We start from the raw sequence: 18,424 nt of genomic DNA, 5'->3' as shown, positions 1-18,424 counted from the left end.
AATTACCCCAACCTAATTACAACTCTCAACAGGTGTCAAAATTTTGTGTAAACAATCACCTAATTTGCCAATTACACTAATCAGACACCGCATATGGAGTAAATGTCGATCTCTGACCACTTAAGTGTGAAAGTTCAAATGCGGGTAACAATTGCTGCTTTGAAAATTCCTTTACTTTGTCTCAAAATTAACTTTGTCTCAAAATGACATAAAAAGTAATTTATCATTTATTTTGGTAAATCAAACTTGAGTGTAAACCAAATGTGGGTAATTTTGTCACTACCCTGGTGTCACTACATTTGTAGTTGAATGTTAGTAATATTAACAATCTTGAAGATATCATTTATGCTATCAATGAATTCCTCAGGGACCAATACTAAATATAACTGAAAAATGATGACATAAATTTGTCATTAACTCGGTCTGGTTCCCAAAAGCACAGTTGAAAATTGTGCTGAAAATAGAATCTCATGAGGCAACAATAGGGAAATGCCTATTTGAAAATATTTATATCTGTCCAATGTAGCACTCGTGCATGTTAAGGCAGTTCTGTATCTACACTGTGCTAGATGTATTTTTGTGTTTCTACAAAGGGTGGCAATGCAGAAAACAGCATTTTTTATATGAAATACATGTACATTTAAAACTATGCCAGGGATGTACGCTTGTATGTTCCTGATGAATTTATAAGAGTGTAAAGGGATTTCTATTGTGGATGATTCTTAAAAGCTGGGAAGTTTCTTTTTTAATTTAATCTCAGGCATGCTTTTTGGATTCTCTGGAAAACATGCTTGCATGACAAATAACAGATGATTCTGAAATATCTTTTGTCAGATGCAAATATTACCATACTTTAAAAAAAATATACCATTAAAAAGGTCCTCATTTTTTCACACGAAAGTGGCTAAAGCTTTCAAAATCCTGGAAAAAAACCTGCTATTGCCAGTGTATACTTCCATAACTGGTTGAAGAGAGCAGATATTGCAAATTTGACAATAGAAGTTATCCTCAATCTCATGCTTAATAAGATTTTTTCTCTCAATTAGAATATCAAAGCTAATGTTATAGCTAGCTCATTTAGGAGCACAATTACCACCAATTAAAATTTAATTTTTCAATTTGAGCAAAATCTTCTTCTGGAGATGAAGGGAGTCTTGTAGCCAGGCCCCAGCAGCAGCACCACAAAAGTTAAAAAAAATACTTAAGTCAGGGAATATTCTTTACTTCCATGGTAACATTAACCAAGTATAACGAAGGTGGATGTATGGCGAATACTGTACGATGTATGTAAAAGAGACGACAATCCCACCGTGCTGAAAAATGTCACTTGTCAGCTCAAGGTTATTCATACGGGTCTTCAATGAATGACAAGGAAACCCAAGTCTTTGAAATTGATGACGTCACAAATAATTGAGAGTTTTCTCAGACTTAAGTAATTTTTCAAGTTTTGTGGCGCTGTATGGGCCCAGATCGAACTACCAATATATACTTACATATACATGTGCCTGAGAATGGAAGCCATGACTACACTTTTGCACCTCAAGAGTAAATATATGCATTACATTGTGTATATGATGCATATTGATGAAGAAAAACCCATTAGGAAAACTTGTGTTCAATAGTTTCATTTGGACTTAGTTATAAAATATGAAAGTATGTGATAAGTAGTCAAATACCTTTCTTCTATTCACATATACCATTTCAGAACCTGAAATTCCTGATATTCAGGAGGAAGAAGATGGAGCTGATGGAGAACAAGAACAACAAAAACCTGAAGGAGATGATGAAGAAGGAGAGGAATTACCTGTAGCACTACCAACCTCCTCACCAACAGAAGAGGAAAGCACCTCAAGAAAAAGCACAGGTGATTTGAAATGCAGTCCTAATCCCTTTACCTGATTCAAAGTTTCAACATCTTACATAAAACTTTTTAATATTATCAAAATTGTTGGGAAGTTTAAGTATGAACTGTGCTTTACTTCTTGTGGCTAATGATAATTCAGAAATTGCTAAATTTGAAATTTTGGTGTATCCATATGATGGAGAGCCCATTCAAATTAGTAGGAAGTAGAACAATTTTAATGTTGAGAGGAGAAGATCTAAATACTCAATCCATCACAATTTTGACAGAGTCTTGAATTGTTATGCATGTATGCACCATGAATTTGGTCAATAAATACATGTATTATTGGCTATCATCCAGGTTGTAGATAATTTAATTTACAGGTAGCTTGGCGTAATGCATTACCAATAGATTTTAAATTTAAGTCTTACAGTTTAATTAACAATGCTATTTGGATTATTTGTACATGTTCACATTTATAATCAGCCAGCTGGTGAAACACCTAAGAATTTGTGTAAGTTTTATAGCTGAAACAGACCTAGAAATCATGTGATACAAATGATAATATTTACATAGGCTAAGGGTAAATAAGAGATACTTTTATTTTGAGGGAATATGTTGCAAACAGCTGATCTAAATAGTGAGGTATTTAGTGATTCCCTCTGAAAGAGCAATCAAGGGACCCAAGGTTCTAGCAGTAATCAAAAGAATGTAATCCAAGGACAAAGACCAGACATGGAAAACAAACATACTCAACAAAGAACACAAAGTAACAAAAGCAAATGAGCAACTCAGACTTCACTAAAACTGGGAGCATGGACCAGGTGCACCAGTAGGGTAACCATCCTCAGCTTTTCTAGAGACACCCGCTGAGTTGTTCATAAAAAGTCAAGATGAAAGAGGAAAGGAAAATTGCATGTCTGTCCATCTGTCTGTCACCTGCCAGTTTCCAGATGACAACTTAAGAAGTTGTTGAGGGTCCTTTTTTCAAACTTTGTATAGTTGAGTATCATGAAATACATATCAAGTTCATATTTTAGTTTGATTTTATTTTTTTCCTACTGTTACTAAGGATATTCTTCATCACTTGTGATATGATGTTTTAATAGGGAGAAAAAAGAAAAAAGGGAAAGATGGAGGTGCTGCAGAAGAAAAGAAAGATGAAGAAGCCAAGACTCCACAACCTGACAGTGAGGCTGCTAAATCTGAAGCTGGAGAAGGAGAAGAAGAAAATGAGGAGAAAGAAGAAGACAAGGCCCCAAAAACAGTATGTGTCATGGAGTATTATACTTAACATCATCAATGTCTTTGATGGAATCCAGTTTTGTCTGACTCTGGAAACCTTCAATCAAGCTTGACTACTTGATTTTTGAATGAATTCTTATATTTTGTCCTGATGCAACAGAGACTAATTTTATCTTTGTTCATCATTCTTTCATTATATAACAAACTTTATGCTGAAAACTTTAAAAAAAAAAAAAAGTAAAAGCAAGAAGACCATGATTAAAATCAGGAACAGGAAAATCATGACCTGGGGTCAAAAACAAGATAAAAAAGACATAACAGTTAAATAACACTAATCCTGTACATTGTATACAAGAGTACACACAGGTACCAGTGAATAAATGAGTTGCTCTGGACTCCAATAAAATCTATGGATATGGACCACATGTACCGGTAGGGTACACATCCTCTGATGAGTTTATATTTAGTATTGGTGTATCTAGCCTCATAAGGAATCATCATTTCAATTCTAAATTCGAAGCAATATGTAAAAGGAGTTATATATATAGAAAACTGAAAAAAACCCAATACAAATCAGAAATAATAATAAAAAATCAAAGATTAAAACAGAAGGTTACATCATAATTCATAGCATAAACATAAAATTTAATGCTTATTTTACTTAAAATTGTAAATTGTCTCTTCTGTATTTCCATCAGGTAAGTTGTAGATCTTGCTCACAGTTTCGTTTTTATACCCACCACTTTAAATTATCAGTTTAAGGTACCCTCTGAAAAGTTGCATATCCATCTGTCCACCCCAAAAAGTTTCTAGGTGATAACTTGAGAACAGATCAATAAAATTTTTTTCTTTTGAATTTTGCACAGTTGTTCAGTACTATAAAATACAGATTAATTGAATTTTCAACTTAATCCAAAATATAGTTTTTGTGTTAGGCTATTTCATACATTTTGCCATCCACCTTCTTCACCATTACATGGTTGGGTATAATTTAATGTCCCATTACTGCCCTTTTTTCATCAATAGAATATAACTTGTTTAAAAACTTTCATTTAACTTAATCTTTTCAGCAAATTATCAAACAGAAAGTACTAAGGACCTACCTACACATGTGCTACCTCCATTTACCTGAAGAAGTAGCTGACCAGGTCGACTGTGTCTATTTCTTACGTAACACACCAGGAATGGTTCCATTACCTAACAGTATGGAGGAAGCCAATGAGATCCTTCCTGCTTACTTTGAGATTGGTACAATCAACAGTAACTCAGTGCTTGTAATGTTAGAACAGATAATTTCACAGGTGATATACTGTTATGTTGAATTTTACTCTTATTTTCAAATGAAATATTGTTCTCATATTAATTTGTATTTAGTAATTTCATTTACTACATATTTCGTGGAATCATTAATTATCTTTTTTTAGATATACACCTTGTAGAATTCAGTATTAAAAATGATACACACAGTTCTGTCTTCTGTATGGAGGCCTTAATCGAATTCCTCAATCATTAAATTTTATAACAATGTTGATTTCTTTGTTTTTATTATTTTAAAACTAATATATGTAATTTATTCCCTGTTTGAGGATATTCAGTGATCTCCCCATGGCCATTTAGCATCACATTGCCCTGATGCTACATGTATATTTTTTACCAGGATGCTATCTGAAAAGAACTTGTCATAGGGTCCTATACAAAAGTGATACTACAATTATGCTATATTGAGAATCAGGGTTTACCAGGATGTTATCTACAAATCTTAGGGAGAACACTGTTGATTTATTTCTGAATTATTGACGACAAGGCTTGTATCTATCAAAAGCATCTCATCAGTATTTGATGATTTGAATTATGCAGCAATTTGTTCTGATTGAAATGAAATGATTTTGAGATACTTTACTTGCAAGTTCTTGTCTGAAAACTTTGATAAAAGTTACAGTGTATGTATTTTTTTGTGACTAGGTATACATGCCATTGTTGTCCTATAACCAACATAAAAATGGAGAAGGACCAAAACCTGTTGAAAGGTCTGTTAGTCGGACAGATACTCAACTCACTGATGTTTCAGTTAAATCAGATGGTGAGGAATCTAAAACCAATGTTGCAGAAAGCCGTGCTAAAGCCTTACTCAGAGATGAATTCCTTATCAACATGGAAAAGTTTGCAGCTAGTATCAATAGAACAATACAACAAATTGATGGTGAGGTCAAACTTGAAATTCCAGAAGTTGAATTACCAGACAATGTTGAAGAAGTTTTACGTGATCCAAATCTCAAACAGTTAATTAATGATACTTGTACAGAATGGGCTAGAAAGGTTCGAAGTGCATTAGAAGCACAACTGAAAAAGGTCCCTCAGGGAAAAGGCCCTCTGGCTGAAATTGATTTCTGGCGGGAAAGAAATGCAGCATTAAGTGCTTTGACAGAACAGCTGAAAATTCCCAAGGTTAAACAGATGATAGATATTTATTCAACATGGGACAATAATTTTGATGACACAAGAGCTGATCTTAACAAACATTACATTGAAGCTAAAGACAATGTCAGATTTTTGTCAACATTGGAGAGACATTTTAAAAACATTACCCATGGTGCTACATTCCAAGTTGTCATAGAAACCATTCCCTCCATGATGAATGCATTAAGAATGGTATGGATTATTTCCCGTCATTACAACAAAGATGACAGAATGGTACCACTGATGAAGAGAATAGCCAATGAGTTGAGAGATCGTGTTGCTAAAGTTATCAATATCAAAACCATCTTTAAGTAAGTGATAAGAACACAAAAAAAGGGGGGACCAGGCTATTTTTTTTGCTCATTTTTGTTGAAATTTTGCAAAAAAAAATAAAAATCAAGAAGAGGTTCCAATCCTTTGATTCCCCTTTATCCGCTACTAGAATGTACTGCACGATCTGAAGGTCCATTCACTAATAGCTATTTTAATTATTTTAAATTCAGATAATATTATTTTATTCTTGACAGTTTGTTTTCCTCAATAATTTAATTGTCTTTAAAAACATCAGAATCTTAAGGACTTGTAAAACCATATGAATGAATATCTTTGAGGACATGCACTGAAATTTCAGCAAGATTATTATTATCAGACATGATTTTCTTCTATTTTTTAGTGTATTTCCACTATTTCAAATTCAGATTTGACAGTATTGCAGTATTTACAAAGAAGTCAAGTGGTTCAGATGGACTTAATATTGTTTTTTACCACAGGACAACCCTAAATTTCAACACTGCTGTGTAATTCCTCAACTTCAATTTATACACCAAAAAAATCATTAAACAAAAAAACATTTGTTTTCTGTTTTTTTATATAGAGAAGGAACTGAGGAAGTAAAAAGAAAGACATCAGAGGCAAAACAGATGTTACAGCAATGGGAATCTTCCTACATGGAGGTTAGAGCCAAAATAGAAGCCTCAGGCAGGGATCAGAGATGGGAGTTTAACAAAAACGACCTCTTTAAGGACACAAAACACATGGCTGAAATTTGCCAGAATCTTTATGATGTAGCTCAGGTATGTTTTATAGCACATAATATGATGATTTTCAGGGGATGGAGTTGGTATACCTGTGATCAGATTACAAATTTTTGATGAATTTTCTAAGTAGTTTACTAAATGGACAATTGAGAAGGAGATTTAAACTTTCTGCCAGACATAGATTTGAATACCAATGGAGTGATAATAACATTAACTCTCCATTTTCATTTTCTAGTTTACTACCTCATGTGCCTTAGGTAGTTTGTCAGGTAATTGTCATTTGATGAAGGGAACACCATCTCTATCCTATGAACATCACTATTGTATGTGCTATAATTCAATGTTAATTTGCATGTTGGTGATCTTCAAAAGTCTAACTGCTTGCTGCCTTTAAAGCTTTCACCAGCGTTCATGAGTATTGGTATAATGACTTATGTATTTTATTCCTTTAACTTTGCATAATTGAATTGAATTTTTAGAACCATTGCTTTGTAGAAATGTTCTCAAAGTTTTACCAGTTTCTTGCCTAACTACTTCAAAAACATAAAAAACCAAAAGTATCCTTAATGTCATGGTATTCTTACAGCACAAGTTCTGATAATTGTGAGACTGATATTATAATTTTCACATTAATTACAAGTTTTAAAAAGTTAACACATCCTGGCTTCTTTATTACTGATCTAAAAATAATTTTCTCGCTTTTGTAGGTCATAGAAGAATTCAAGAACATTTTTGGACCTGAGTTGGAAGCTGTAACAGGAAGCCCTGAGCAGATTGAAGAAGTGCTAGTCAGAGTGGGCAATCTAGTCAAACCATTGGAAGAAGTAAGACCATTTTATAGCAAATAAAACAGTTAACTTCAGGAGATGGAATTGGTCTCCCTTAAATAGAATAACTATTATGTGATGAACTGCCTTAGGCAGGTAACTGGAAAATTGACATAGAAACTGTCTATGAAATTATTGAAATTAAAAATCTCCTTGTCAATTTTCCCGTTTCACTACTTGAGACATTTCATCGGGTAATGTTCATTTTATTAAGGAAGGACCTTCTATATGTCCTATTTATATGGAGTAATAGAAAGTTTTAATCTCGTCAAGTGTTCAATTAACCATGGCTGTTCATCAGGTAAAGATCATTAATTTTGAACAATAAAAAAGATCAACTCTATCCACTGGAGATAGCTATTTTATTTGCTGTGATACAAGGATTGTACTTGTGTTGTTACTAGGTAACAAATGTTACTACAATAGCCAAAAAAAAAAGAGCAGCGGTATCTCAAATCATTTTATGCAGTATAAAAATAACTCAAGCTATTCAAATAAAAACAAAGTGTAATATAAATTTTTGCAATATGCATTTAGCAATCAATCAATACACTAAAGTAACAGAAAAAATTCTTTTGACTTGTGTTGACATTGATGTAATTTGAGGTTTACTTTTTGAACTTTTGCTTACAAAACAAAATTTGATAATTTGACAGTTTAGAAGCCTTCATTGTCATTTTTCCGTGCTTTAATAGAAATGATTTTTTTACAGGTGTCATTTGATCCATTTGTTGACAAACATAAGAGTGCCTGGAACAATGTGATGTCACAGTTCAACATGGAGGTCAAGGCCATAGACAATGAGGCCAACTCATTCATTGATGATTCCTTCAGATCATTGAGGTCCGCTGAAGGGGCTTTTGATATGTTATTGAAATTTAAACATATCAGATCTAGGGCAGCTATTAATGCAAGACTCATGCAGAAATTTGAAGACATTCTTAAACAGTTTGAGAAAGAGGTAGTTTTTTTAACCTTTTAAAAATTTTATGTTTTTAAAGGGGAGGGTTATCCAGTTGTTTTCTTTTGACTTCGTATTTTTAGGTTTTTGTAAAGGGTTTTCATTGATTTCCATAATCAATGTTCGTACAGATAACTTCTTTCTCAGTTTCTTAAGTAACCCTTTTAAGGTCTCTAGGTCTTGTCTTACTTTGCTTGTTTTTGTCCTGATAAATTTTGTAGATACAAGCTTAGGGGTGTTATGATTTACCCAAAATAGAATGATTTTAGCCCTTCATAGTTTTGTAATAGAAAAAAAAATAATCATTTTATTTTCATTTTGAATTTTTATTTCAGGTAGCAACTATGGAGGATTTGTATGGTGAAGGAAAGGAAGACCCACCTCTGTACAAGAACCAACCACCAGTAGCTGGCTCCATCATGTGGGAGAGATCTTTATTCCACAGGATGAAACATGTCATTGTTAGATTCTTAACCATGGATGAAATGATGGAGGGTAGTGAAGGACAGCATGTAAGACCAGTTTAACTTTTATTTCTCATCTTACAGCAATTTGAATTTTAGTGGTATCATTTTCAAAACTAATGCATATTTGTGCATATTAGAGCAGTTCGTCTGAATTCCCTAAAATAAATTCTACAAAACATTTAATCAGGGCTTAACCACTAAGCATTTACAAAAATAAGAAACCACAAAACTGTTTGCTTACATTTTCCTTAAATTGCTTAAATTTTACATCCATCAAAATAACCTACCTTGCAGTAACAAATTAGGCCATACAAAAAAATGCCTAGATTCTTAGACCACGTTTTAAAAAAAATTGAAGCGGGAGGGAGGCTTTTTTTTTTTTATCAGAAACAAGTTTTCTTTTTTTTTCAAGAAATTTCATCAAATTCTGTAAGCGTACAGGAGGTTGAGAAGGTAAATAAAATATTCCATGGCATTAAAACTTTACTGGAATATGAGATGTGGCAAGAAATAAGAGCCATGTCTCTGCCACGAGACATACTATTGTTTTTAATGATCAATGTTAAATAACAGCCTCATTTGCATTGTATTTTTTACCTTTCTGTCAAGCGCACAGATGAATCCGTTAACAATTAAAAGTTGATTCCAGACTGGATATGAAAATTTCCAGAACGGATATGAAATTTCTGGATTTTACCATAATAAAAATTGCAGGTGTGGGAGGATTTTTAGGGATGCGGCGGTGCCTGAGAACGTAGCATATTTTTTTTTAGTCTACTCTAAAAAACTAATTTTGGCATTTTTAGTAAATTTTATTGTTCCACATAGACATATGCATGTATTTTGAACCATTTTCCATTTGTTTCTCTATCTTTTGTAACAAGGCATGATTTAGAAAGGCCTTCAATTGGACAAGAAATGTGTATTTTATAATGCTAAGAGTACTGTTCCATCTTCCATAGCTTTACAAGAACTAAATGAAGGACTCCCATGCAGCATGTTTCTGCCCTTTCCTTCAAAATTGTCAACAACTAGCCCAAATAATAGAGGACTGTATAGGATTCATCTAGCCCAAAACAAGAAATGTACATATCATTTCACTTGCCCAAATTAATTTTTACTAGCTTTAGGTTAGTGGCTTAAGGCGAGCAGTACATGTTTGTTTTCAGATTCAGTCTATATTGTATTGTGAATTCATTAGATTCAATAATGAAATAGTGTTTACATTTAAATTCATTCACTGTCATGTCATTTTTACAGGCAAAAGAAAAATATGCCAGGATTGGTAGAGAAATGTGGCAGTTTGAAAAAATCAAGTTTGCTAAGTGGGCAGAAGAGTGTGAACCCAAACTTAGGCAATTAATCAAGAGAAACTTGCTGATCAAACCTTCTCACCAACAGAGAGAAACTGAAACTGAAGGTAAAATGATCGTAAAAAGTTCAAAGTTCAAGAATTGTTTACTAATTTGATGTGGAGATGTATTTTTTGCAAATTTGCTGTTAATTTTGTTGTGTTGTTATATTGTTGTGAGATAGTGATGCTTTTTGTGGTTAATGTATTGATAATAATTTTGTGTGCTATTTAAAACTGTTAAATGTAAAATTGTTGCTTTTTTAACAAAGAATGTTCGTGCTATATTGGAACATAACACATTTTAGCTGTTTCATGATGTCCTTCGAATACTGAAGTTGGAAAAATAAATATACTTTTAAAAAAAACTGAAAAAAAAGTTAACGAATTCAATGTCAGATTTTGCTAGGAATATTTTGTGTCTGCTTTACATGTTTATGTCTTCTTGTTCTCGGCTTTTGTAACATTGTGTTGGCAATTTTTAGCTACGGGAGAGAATGCAGATCAAAGCGCTTTAGAGCCTGTCAACAAACAGGGTAAAAACACTGATCCTGTACACGTGTGTGTTTGTTTTGCTAGCCCTTTGCCTACACCAGTCTTCATGATAAACCACATCTCAGAGTGGCATGTCAAAAATTCAAAATTAATTTTATTGACAAATGCTAAATTATGTTAAAATGGATACTGTAGATGTATTGGTTTTTGCAGATGATTAATTTGCAGATTTTTTTTTCATTTCATTTTTCAAGGATGCTATATGTCAATCTTTTGAACAGAGCAAATAGGGGATTTTTTAAGAAGTAATTTACTAATACAAGTACAGTATTCCATTTAACATGTAATTAATTTATGAAATGAATTGCATGTGAAAGCACCTTTTTATACCCTACAAATTATGACAAGACCTATTGTAGAAAATTTGTAACAAAACCCAGTATTTATCAAAGATATGGTTTTGTTTTTGTTTTTTTTTTAATCACACATATTTTCCTTGAAATGCTAGAAATTGTTTCTTGTATCAATGGTATAAAAACAATTTATCTTGAAGACTGTGACAAAATGTTTTGGTCAAAAGTTCCATGCAATTTCAATACTTTTATAAAGGCTTGTAAAAAAAAATGTATATAAAAATGTTTGAAAATGAAATGACTTATTATTTAAATTTAACTTAAGAACCAGAAATGCAAGTATGAAATATTCCATGGAACTTTAAGATCATGTAAATTGCCAGCCTGTTTTGTGTGACCAGGAAGAAATAGTGTGTGACTCAGATTTAACATGTACAGTAACTAAGTGTGTTTAGTTAGTCTTGGCAGTGCAACCCTTTCCCTTATTTTTTTCCAACTTTTTATCATTTATTCCTGGATGACCTTCTTGTAATCCAGTCATTACAGAATCTCAATCAGGAATTTCCCCCTTTTCTAATCATTTCACCTCCCAATCATGTAACTCCTCGGTTAAAATGTGTGAAGGATTTTACCTTAATTATTGCATTTTTGTCACCATTTTCTTTTATTTATGCCCCAGTCAATGAGTGAGTGGTATATTGGAATCACCTTGTCCATTCGTCTGAATTTCATTACAACTATCTCAGCTCCTAATGGATAGATTGATCTCAAATATGGTGTATGGCTCCATATGGGTGGTCATATGTTGTAAGCAATTTTGGTTCCTATGTGAGTGGGGGTATGCCTAGCAAGACAATGTATGCAATTTCATATTATTGAAAAACCTTGAATCAATGAGTCTTAAGATTTGAAATTTTTTGTCTATGATTTTTAGCAAATGCAATGTATAATTATCTGTCATCACTGGGTAAAGATAGAGTTTCTAATTGATTTTCTCAAAATTGCAGTCTGCTGTCATACAATTTATCTCAATTTACTATTGCAAATTATTGAAAACAAAACAATGCCTTTGGCATTATGCCCTATAACTTGTTCACTGTGTGAATCAATTTGCCCTGAGTACCATTCACACTAGGTTGTTTCAACCCACTGTAAAATAACAGTGATGTGTGTTTATGCTTGTTGAACACCTTTTGGTGATCTCTGGAAGTATTTACTATTTTTATTAAATTTATATGCTGGTGCATTTGTCACATTTCACCATATCTGGTATTTTTGTGTGTGATTATTTTGCAAAAAAAAATGAGAAAAAAAAATAAGCACTAATACTTCAATTTGCACATGGAATGGCATATTATGGTTAGAGAGTTTGAAGGCTTCTAGTATAAGTTGTGTTGTAGACTAGTTCCCAAACATATACTCAGTGCTGAGTGCAGGGCCCAGTTGTTTATCCAGTGGATAACTTGTATAGATTGCACTAGACTTTCCCAGTGGTTATTTCTGAAATTTTACTAAGTCCATCACAAAATGCTAGTCCTCTTACTTTATTTTTTAAAACTTTATAGTAAATTGGAAAGTTGGAATACGTACAGTGCAAAGTTATAGAGTTTATCTTTTCAATTTTGGAAGAATTATACCAGAATATATGGTAATAGATATTTTGCTACTATATTATGCATGACTCTGCAGTTATATAATTTAAAGTTACTTGCATGAAAATAAATCCAAAACAGTATAATGATTGTTTGTTAAACTTTTGAAAACTTAAAGCCTAAATAATGATTCACTCGCAAGGGACAATAGGATGAGTGCTTTACAAATTTCACATTATTTAAAAGCCAAGTTTTGTTAAAAAACAAAGTCCTCTGATTTTTAATTGCATTTTTTTTTTATTTTTTAGGTCATGAAATAAAATATGTGGTAGATTTTGATCCTAAACTTGGTGAAATTATTGCTGAGACTAGATATATGGAACAACTTGGTTACCTGGTACCTGAACAGTGTAGAAATGTTGCATTGCAGGTTTGTGTTTCTTCATAAATATCAAGCTCCATGCAGTGGCATACTAGTTTCTTCTCTTACTTACCACTGCAGACAGGCCTTTCAAAAGTCTCAGGTGTTATTCAAATCATACATTGTTTGACAATTGGATAACGTCACGTAAATTGTTGGCTTTTTCTTAACTTTGCATGATTCTTGCATTTTCTGAGAGGGCTGGTGTCTTGAGTGAATTTCAAACATCAGACGCTGTTCGGATCTTGCATGAACATATGAATCATAATTTAACCCATCTTCTACATTAACATGATTAAAAGTTCGAATTTTATTTTAATGAGAGCAAATTATGTACTCAAAATTTATTACGGGATTCAATTTCAGACCCCCTTTTTATCACCTTTGTGTTTAAGGACTTTTGATATTTTTCCCATATGGCTTCAATACAAAATATTGGTAACAGTTTTATTGGCAACAACTAGACAGCCATTTGATATGTTGATAGAAGCTTTAATAGGTATGCCATATTATCAGATTTTAGACTGAAGCTATATCAACTTCCCATTTCAGGACTTTTTAAAAAATAGTTGTACTATATTGTTTATAGAGTGGGTATTTTTTAGTTCTCTTTGCCTACATTTTTTCGTGTTTGTATCCTATATAACAAATAAAAATTGTGTTTCTATTTCTTGCAGGAAGAAAAGTACATTAAATATGTAGATGGACTACAACACATGTTGGACAGTTATCATAACTTACTGGGCTCTTTAGATCAAGCTGAGGTAAAATATTTCAAGCTGTAACTTTCTAAATAGAAATAAATATAAGACAGATGTAGATTATGTTTTTCAGTGAATTTACAGACAATTTTCTTCCACTTAAAAACTGGATTTTTTTTTCGAATGCAGATTTAACATTACCATTCTTTTTTTATCTTTAATTTCAGACCTGATTTTTTCCACTATAAGATGTTGAAATGGCATTCTTCTTTTTCAGATCTGTTATAATATTTTACTGTATATTTATTTCCAATTTTTGCTCGTTTCTGCTTTGTTTTTTAACATCAGGTCTGATATTAATTTCCTATTATACCAATTTCTGCTTTATTGCTGGCTTCGCAAAATCCTGTCTATTTGATTTCAGACTGATCTGCTGACTGACCACATGAAACAGTTAAGGAGAGTCATCAGACCAGGATCCAAACTTCTCAATTGGAGTTCACTTGGTATTAGTGACTTCGTACAGAAAAGTAGTGCAGTAAGTACTTCCAGAGTTCAATAGGTCAATGGTTCAACCATTAGTAAATTTGTGCCAAAAAATGGTGCAGTAGGTACTTCCTGAGTTCAATAGGTCAATAGTTCGACATTAAGTTCAGATCGGTGACTTATTACAGAAAAGTCATGCAGTAAGTATTTCCTGATTTCAATAGGCCAATGGTTAATTCATAATAATTCTCCTTCTCGCCAAAAAAAAAGTATAGTAAATACATTGCAACAAAAAATATAAGATGATAAGCTTAGTACAGGGATTTTGTAGGCCTGAGGAAACACTGAGGTTTTATCATCACCCTTTACATAATTCTTAGGTGGGCTTGTACATTATTTGTATCAATTCTATTTTTTTCAGGCCATTGCTAAATTTGAATCTTTGGTGAACCAAATCAAGAAGAATGCTAAGGATATCAACCAGAGATTGCAGATGATTGAGAATGCCAACCTGTTCAAAGCTCCAGCTCAGAAGTACCCTGATACTTTACCAAGCTGCAAGGTATGAATCATAAACCAAGAAACCGTTTTTATTTCCAGAAGTTTATAGCAATACTAAAAGTTGATACAAAATTGTAGAAACTTTAAACCAGTAATCTAAAGCAATGCCCAGTGCAATGTTGAACTTTACAATTCCAAGATTGACTGTCAATTTTATGCAGATGTTATTTTTAAGGTTTAGATTATTTTTGAAGCTTTAAAACTTTTTTGCAAAGTTTTTTTTTTTTTTTTATAGTCATAGGGTGTTTTTTAATTGCAATTATATGTCAGTTCCTGTAAGAATCAGGCAGTAGGTGAAATGTGGTATGAAAAAAAATCATCATTTTGATAGTGTAATTTAACTATTCGCACCATCAGAATCAAGAATCCATATCATGCTGGATCATTGAGTTACAGTTTCATTGAAGTGCACTGAATATTAAGGGCAGATAACTCTGTCAGAGATCAGACAATGGTCTTTCCAAATAGAGAAAGCATCCTTGAGTGATATTTTACCGTACTGTCAGATTCATGGGGTTTTGACATGCATGTTTCTGATTTTTCACATTTTGCCTGATTCTTACAGACACTTATACTTAACACATATTTATTAGAATGGAGATTGCTGTATTAAATTACAACATTTGTCTAACTTGATTTAATGGACCAATAGCCCCTAATTGACTCCACCAGTTTACTCAATTCACCACTGTCAGTTCCAAGACTCCTCCAAATCTTTGAATTCAATACAGTTATCTACTACCAGGATAAAACAAGTACTCTCTTTAAAAAAAGGTAGCCAATACGGAAAAATAATGTTTTTGTCTACTTACAATTTTCTGCATTTTATTCAGGAAGTAACTTGTGGCACAAAATTTCGATACAGTTTTATTGAACGCCACGATGTTATCAGTACTTGGACAATCGGGAATCAGAATTGTGATCAAGTGACTTCAAGCGAAAATATACCGACTGTGTAGGAAAAATGAAAGATGGTTTTTAACAAGTTTTACACCTTTTCGTAACTGAAAGAATTTTTAAATTAAATTAATTTTTACATTGAGACACTTTGAATGATCTCAAATTCTTTACATAGTATGCAATACTAATTTAATGCCATAAAACTGTAGATTTCATTTTTTTATCCTGTGTGATACTATTGTTTAACTTTCCAGGAATACTTTGAAAATGTAGAAAGAGAACGGGCAAAGGACTTTGAGATTTTGGCCAGAAAATACAGAGCTATAGGACCTTTACTCACTAAAATGGAAGGTTTAGTTGTACATACAAACTCAGGAAGATCTGCTAAACTGTCTTCATATTACTCTTACTGGGAAAGGAAAGTGTTTGATTCACTGAACAAGGTGAGCTTTTAAATATCCCTCTGAAGAATTTTACTTGTCTGAGCGTTTATAAGAGTATTGCATTTATACACATGTGCTTGAAACAAATGGGAAAAAGTAACTGATGATTTTATGTTTTTTTTTTATTAAAAGTGTACAAATACATGCATTTATATACATATCATCTATTATATCTACCTTTTTGTGAAGCAGGGTAATGTTTAGTCATTTTTACAATGCTTAATCCAACCTTAGAAGGCATAATCTATATACCAGTATTTTCAAAATAATTTGAGACAATATCTTTTAAGTTTTCCAATTTCTATTCATAAATTCCTTTCATTTCAATTTTTAGATAAAAAATCAGACCTGAAATGAAATAGTTTTTATTTTAGCTAATTCTGAACAACTTGAGGAAGTTTGAGCTGGCCCTAAGATCAGATAAACCCCTTTTCCAAGTGGAGACTTTACTGGCAGCTCCAGATGTAGTTCTACATCCTCAGGCCAATGAGGTCTACAAACTCACTCTACAGTGTGTCAGAGATTGTGTAGAAGGGTGTGTAATATCATTTTCATCTTTTTTTAGCCCCAGTTCTTCTTGTTTGATATTATGTCTGTTAGGGTAAGCATGAATTTTGGCCCTGTTTTCTTTTGTCAAGAAGATCTTACACATATATGTTCAAAGCATGATGGTCAATTATTGATAAACTTTGCCCCTTTTTTCCTTGATTCTAGAGATTTTTTACATGTTTGGGACATGATATTCAATTATGAAAAATTTTTTGCCTGTTTTCATTGAATCCCTAGATCTTGCTTGTTTATGGGATTATGTTCAGTAATGAATAAATTTTGGCCCTGTTTATTTTTATCCATAAGATTGTTTATATGAGAAAGACATACTCTACAATTAGGAATAATTTTTTCACTTTGTTTTCTTTGATTGGAAAGACCTTATACATGTTTAGGGCATGATATTTGATTAACAAAAAGTTTTGGCCTGGTTTTATTTGGTCCCTAATATCTGATACATATTCAGGGTATGATATCCAAATATGAATAAATTGTTGCTTGATATTTTTATTTTTTTGCCTACTTTACCCCTAATTATATAATATTCATATAGGTATAAAAAGCTTCACTGTCCTTGCATAAAATACTGTGTAGCCTGGATTGATGAGTCCTTTATAAAGTTTGATAATCATTTCAAGCATTACCATCTGATTCATGTAATAAATCAAACATTTTAAATTTCAGAACAAAGTTATTTGTAAGATGGATGAATGGCACATGTATAGAGACCCCACCACAGAAGGTTGAGGGAGAAGACGAACCATACGTTTTCAGTTTCTTCTCAGATATCTCTGTGAATCCTGTTGTCATTGACTACGTACAAACGATTCAGAACAACATCAAGGGAACTCTTACTCACATGACCAGATACCTCAATAGATGGAAGAAATACAAGAGTATCTGGAAAGTTGATAAGGTTTGTTTTGAAAGCATGCACTAAAACGGCTCTATGTAATTTATAATGGGTTTAATAGTGTTAAGAAAGTTGTGATCTTATTTTGTTGTATCAAGTTTTTAGGGTTACTGTAAATCTAATTTATTTTTTGCCTAATTTAATTTCATGAACTCTTTCAAAACATTTTTCTGGGTAACAACTTTCATGGATTTAAAAAAAATAATAAGTGTCATAGTGTTTATTATCAATTTTAATCCTCATGATATGGATGAATAATATTTTGTCATTTTCAAAAGATGCATTTTCTTTATTACAAAAGGCGGAGTGTTTTCGGTTGTTGAACATTTGAAATGTTCAATCCATAGAAAGCTCAAAACCACAAATTATTATACTTGTTTTGATCTTCCTCAATTCATTTTCTATTTTCATAATAGCTGTTTTAACATTGGGACTTGTATTATATGCAAAACTTTTCAAATTTATATATTTTTCTAGCAAGGAATTGCTGATAAATGGTTCCAGAAAGGCCCAACAGTTGTTGCTTTTGATGATAAACTACAGTACTACTACAAAACCATTGATGAAGTTGACCAACAACCTCTCGTCAAAGATCAGGAATGTATCCGTCTCCACATGGGACCTCTTGCTTCTTCTGTGAAAGAGAATGCCAAACAGTGGATTGCATGTCTGGGCAAGATTCTCAGGGATTCTGCTAAAGAAAGCCTCTTCAAACTCAGAGATGACTTGGATGTAAGATATCTCTTAAATTCATGGCTGTGCTTTTAATTTTCTAAAGTATATAAATGTATATTGTATATGATCATAAAATCAACAGAAGAG

At 32.4% G+C, this 18,424-nt stretch overlaps 1 protein-coding gene across 2 annotated transcripts in view; it reads left to right on the top strand.

Annotated features, from left to right (window-relative positions):
* Positions 1–18,424, top strand: part of LOC148606620 (dynein axonemal heavy chain 10-like) — a 67,645-nt gene that overhangs the window by 729 nt on the left and 48,492 nt on the right. The window contains exons 2-19 of one of the 2 annotated variants that reach the window (XM_088543734.1): positions 1,706–1,864; positions 2,953–3,110; positions 4,159–4,389; positions 5,051–5,856; positions 6,420–6,618; positions 7,290–7,406; positions 8,122–8,370; positions 8,706–8,882; positions 10,098–10,257; positions 10,674–10,724; positions 12,937–13,058; positions 13,727–13,813; positions 14,175–14,288; positions 14,658–14,798; positions 15,952–16,140; positions 16,515–16,675; positions 17,374–17,605; positions 18,080–18,334. In XM_088543734.1, coding sequence (XP_088399860.1) covers positions 1,706–1,864; positions 2,953–3,110; positions 4,159–4,389; positions 5,051–5,856; positions 6,420–6,618; positions 7,290–7,406; positions 8,122–8,370; positions 8,706–8,882; positions 10,098–10,257; positions 10,674–10,724; positions 12,937–13,058; positions 13,727–13,813; positions 14,175–14,288; positions 14,658–14,798; positions 15,952–16,140; positions 16,515–16,675; positions 17,374–17,605; positions 18,080–18,334 — 3,608 coding nt within the window. The remainder of the gene's footprint in view (positions 1–1,705; positions 1,865–2,952; positions 3,111–4,158; positions 4,390–5,050; positions 5,857–6,419; positions 6,619–7,289; positions 7,407–8,121; positions 8,371–8,705; positions 8,883–10,097; positions 10,258–10,673; positions 10,725–12,936; positions 13,059–13,726; positions 13,814–14,174; positions 14,289–14,657; positions 14,799–15,951; positions 16,141–16,514; positions 16,676–17,373; positions 17,606–18,079; positions 18,335–18,424) is intronic. The other variant, XM_088543735.1, reaches the window with a different exon arrangement.

Source organism: Perna viridis, chromosome 9, assembly GCF_037379345.1.
Source record: "Perna viridis isolate PV_CMFRI_1.1 ecotype Kerala chromosome 9, ASM3737934v1, whole genome shotgun sequence".
In the NCBI taxonomy this organism is placed as follows: domain Eukaryota; kingdom Metazoa; phylum Mollusca; class Bivalvia; order Mytilida; family Mytilidae; genus Perna; species Perna viridis.
This window is presented reverse-complemented; position numbering and strand designations above follow the sequence as displayed.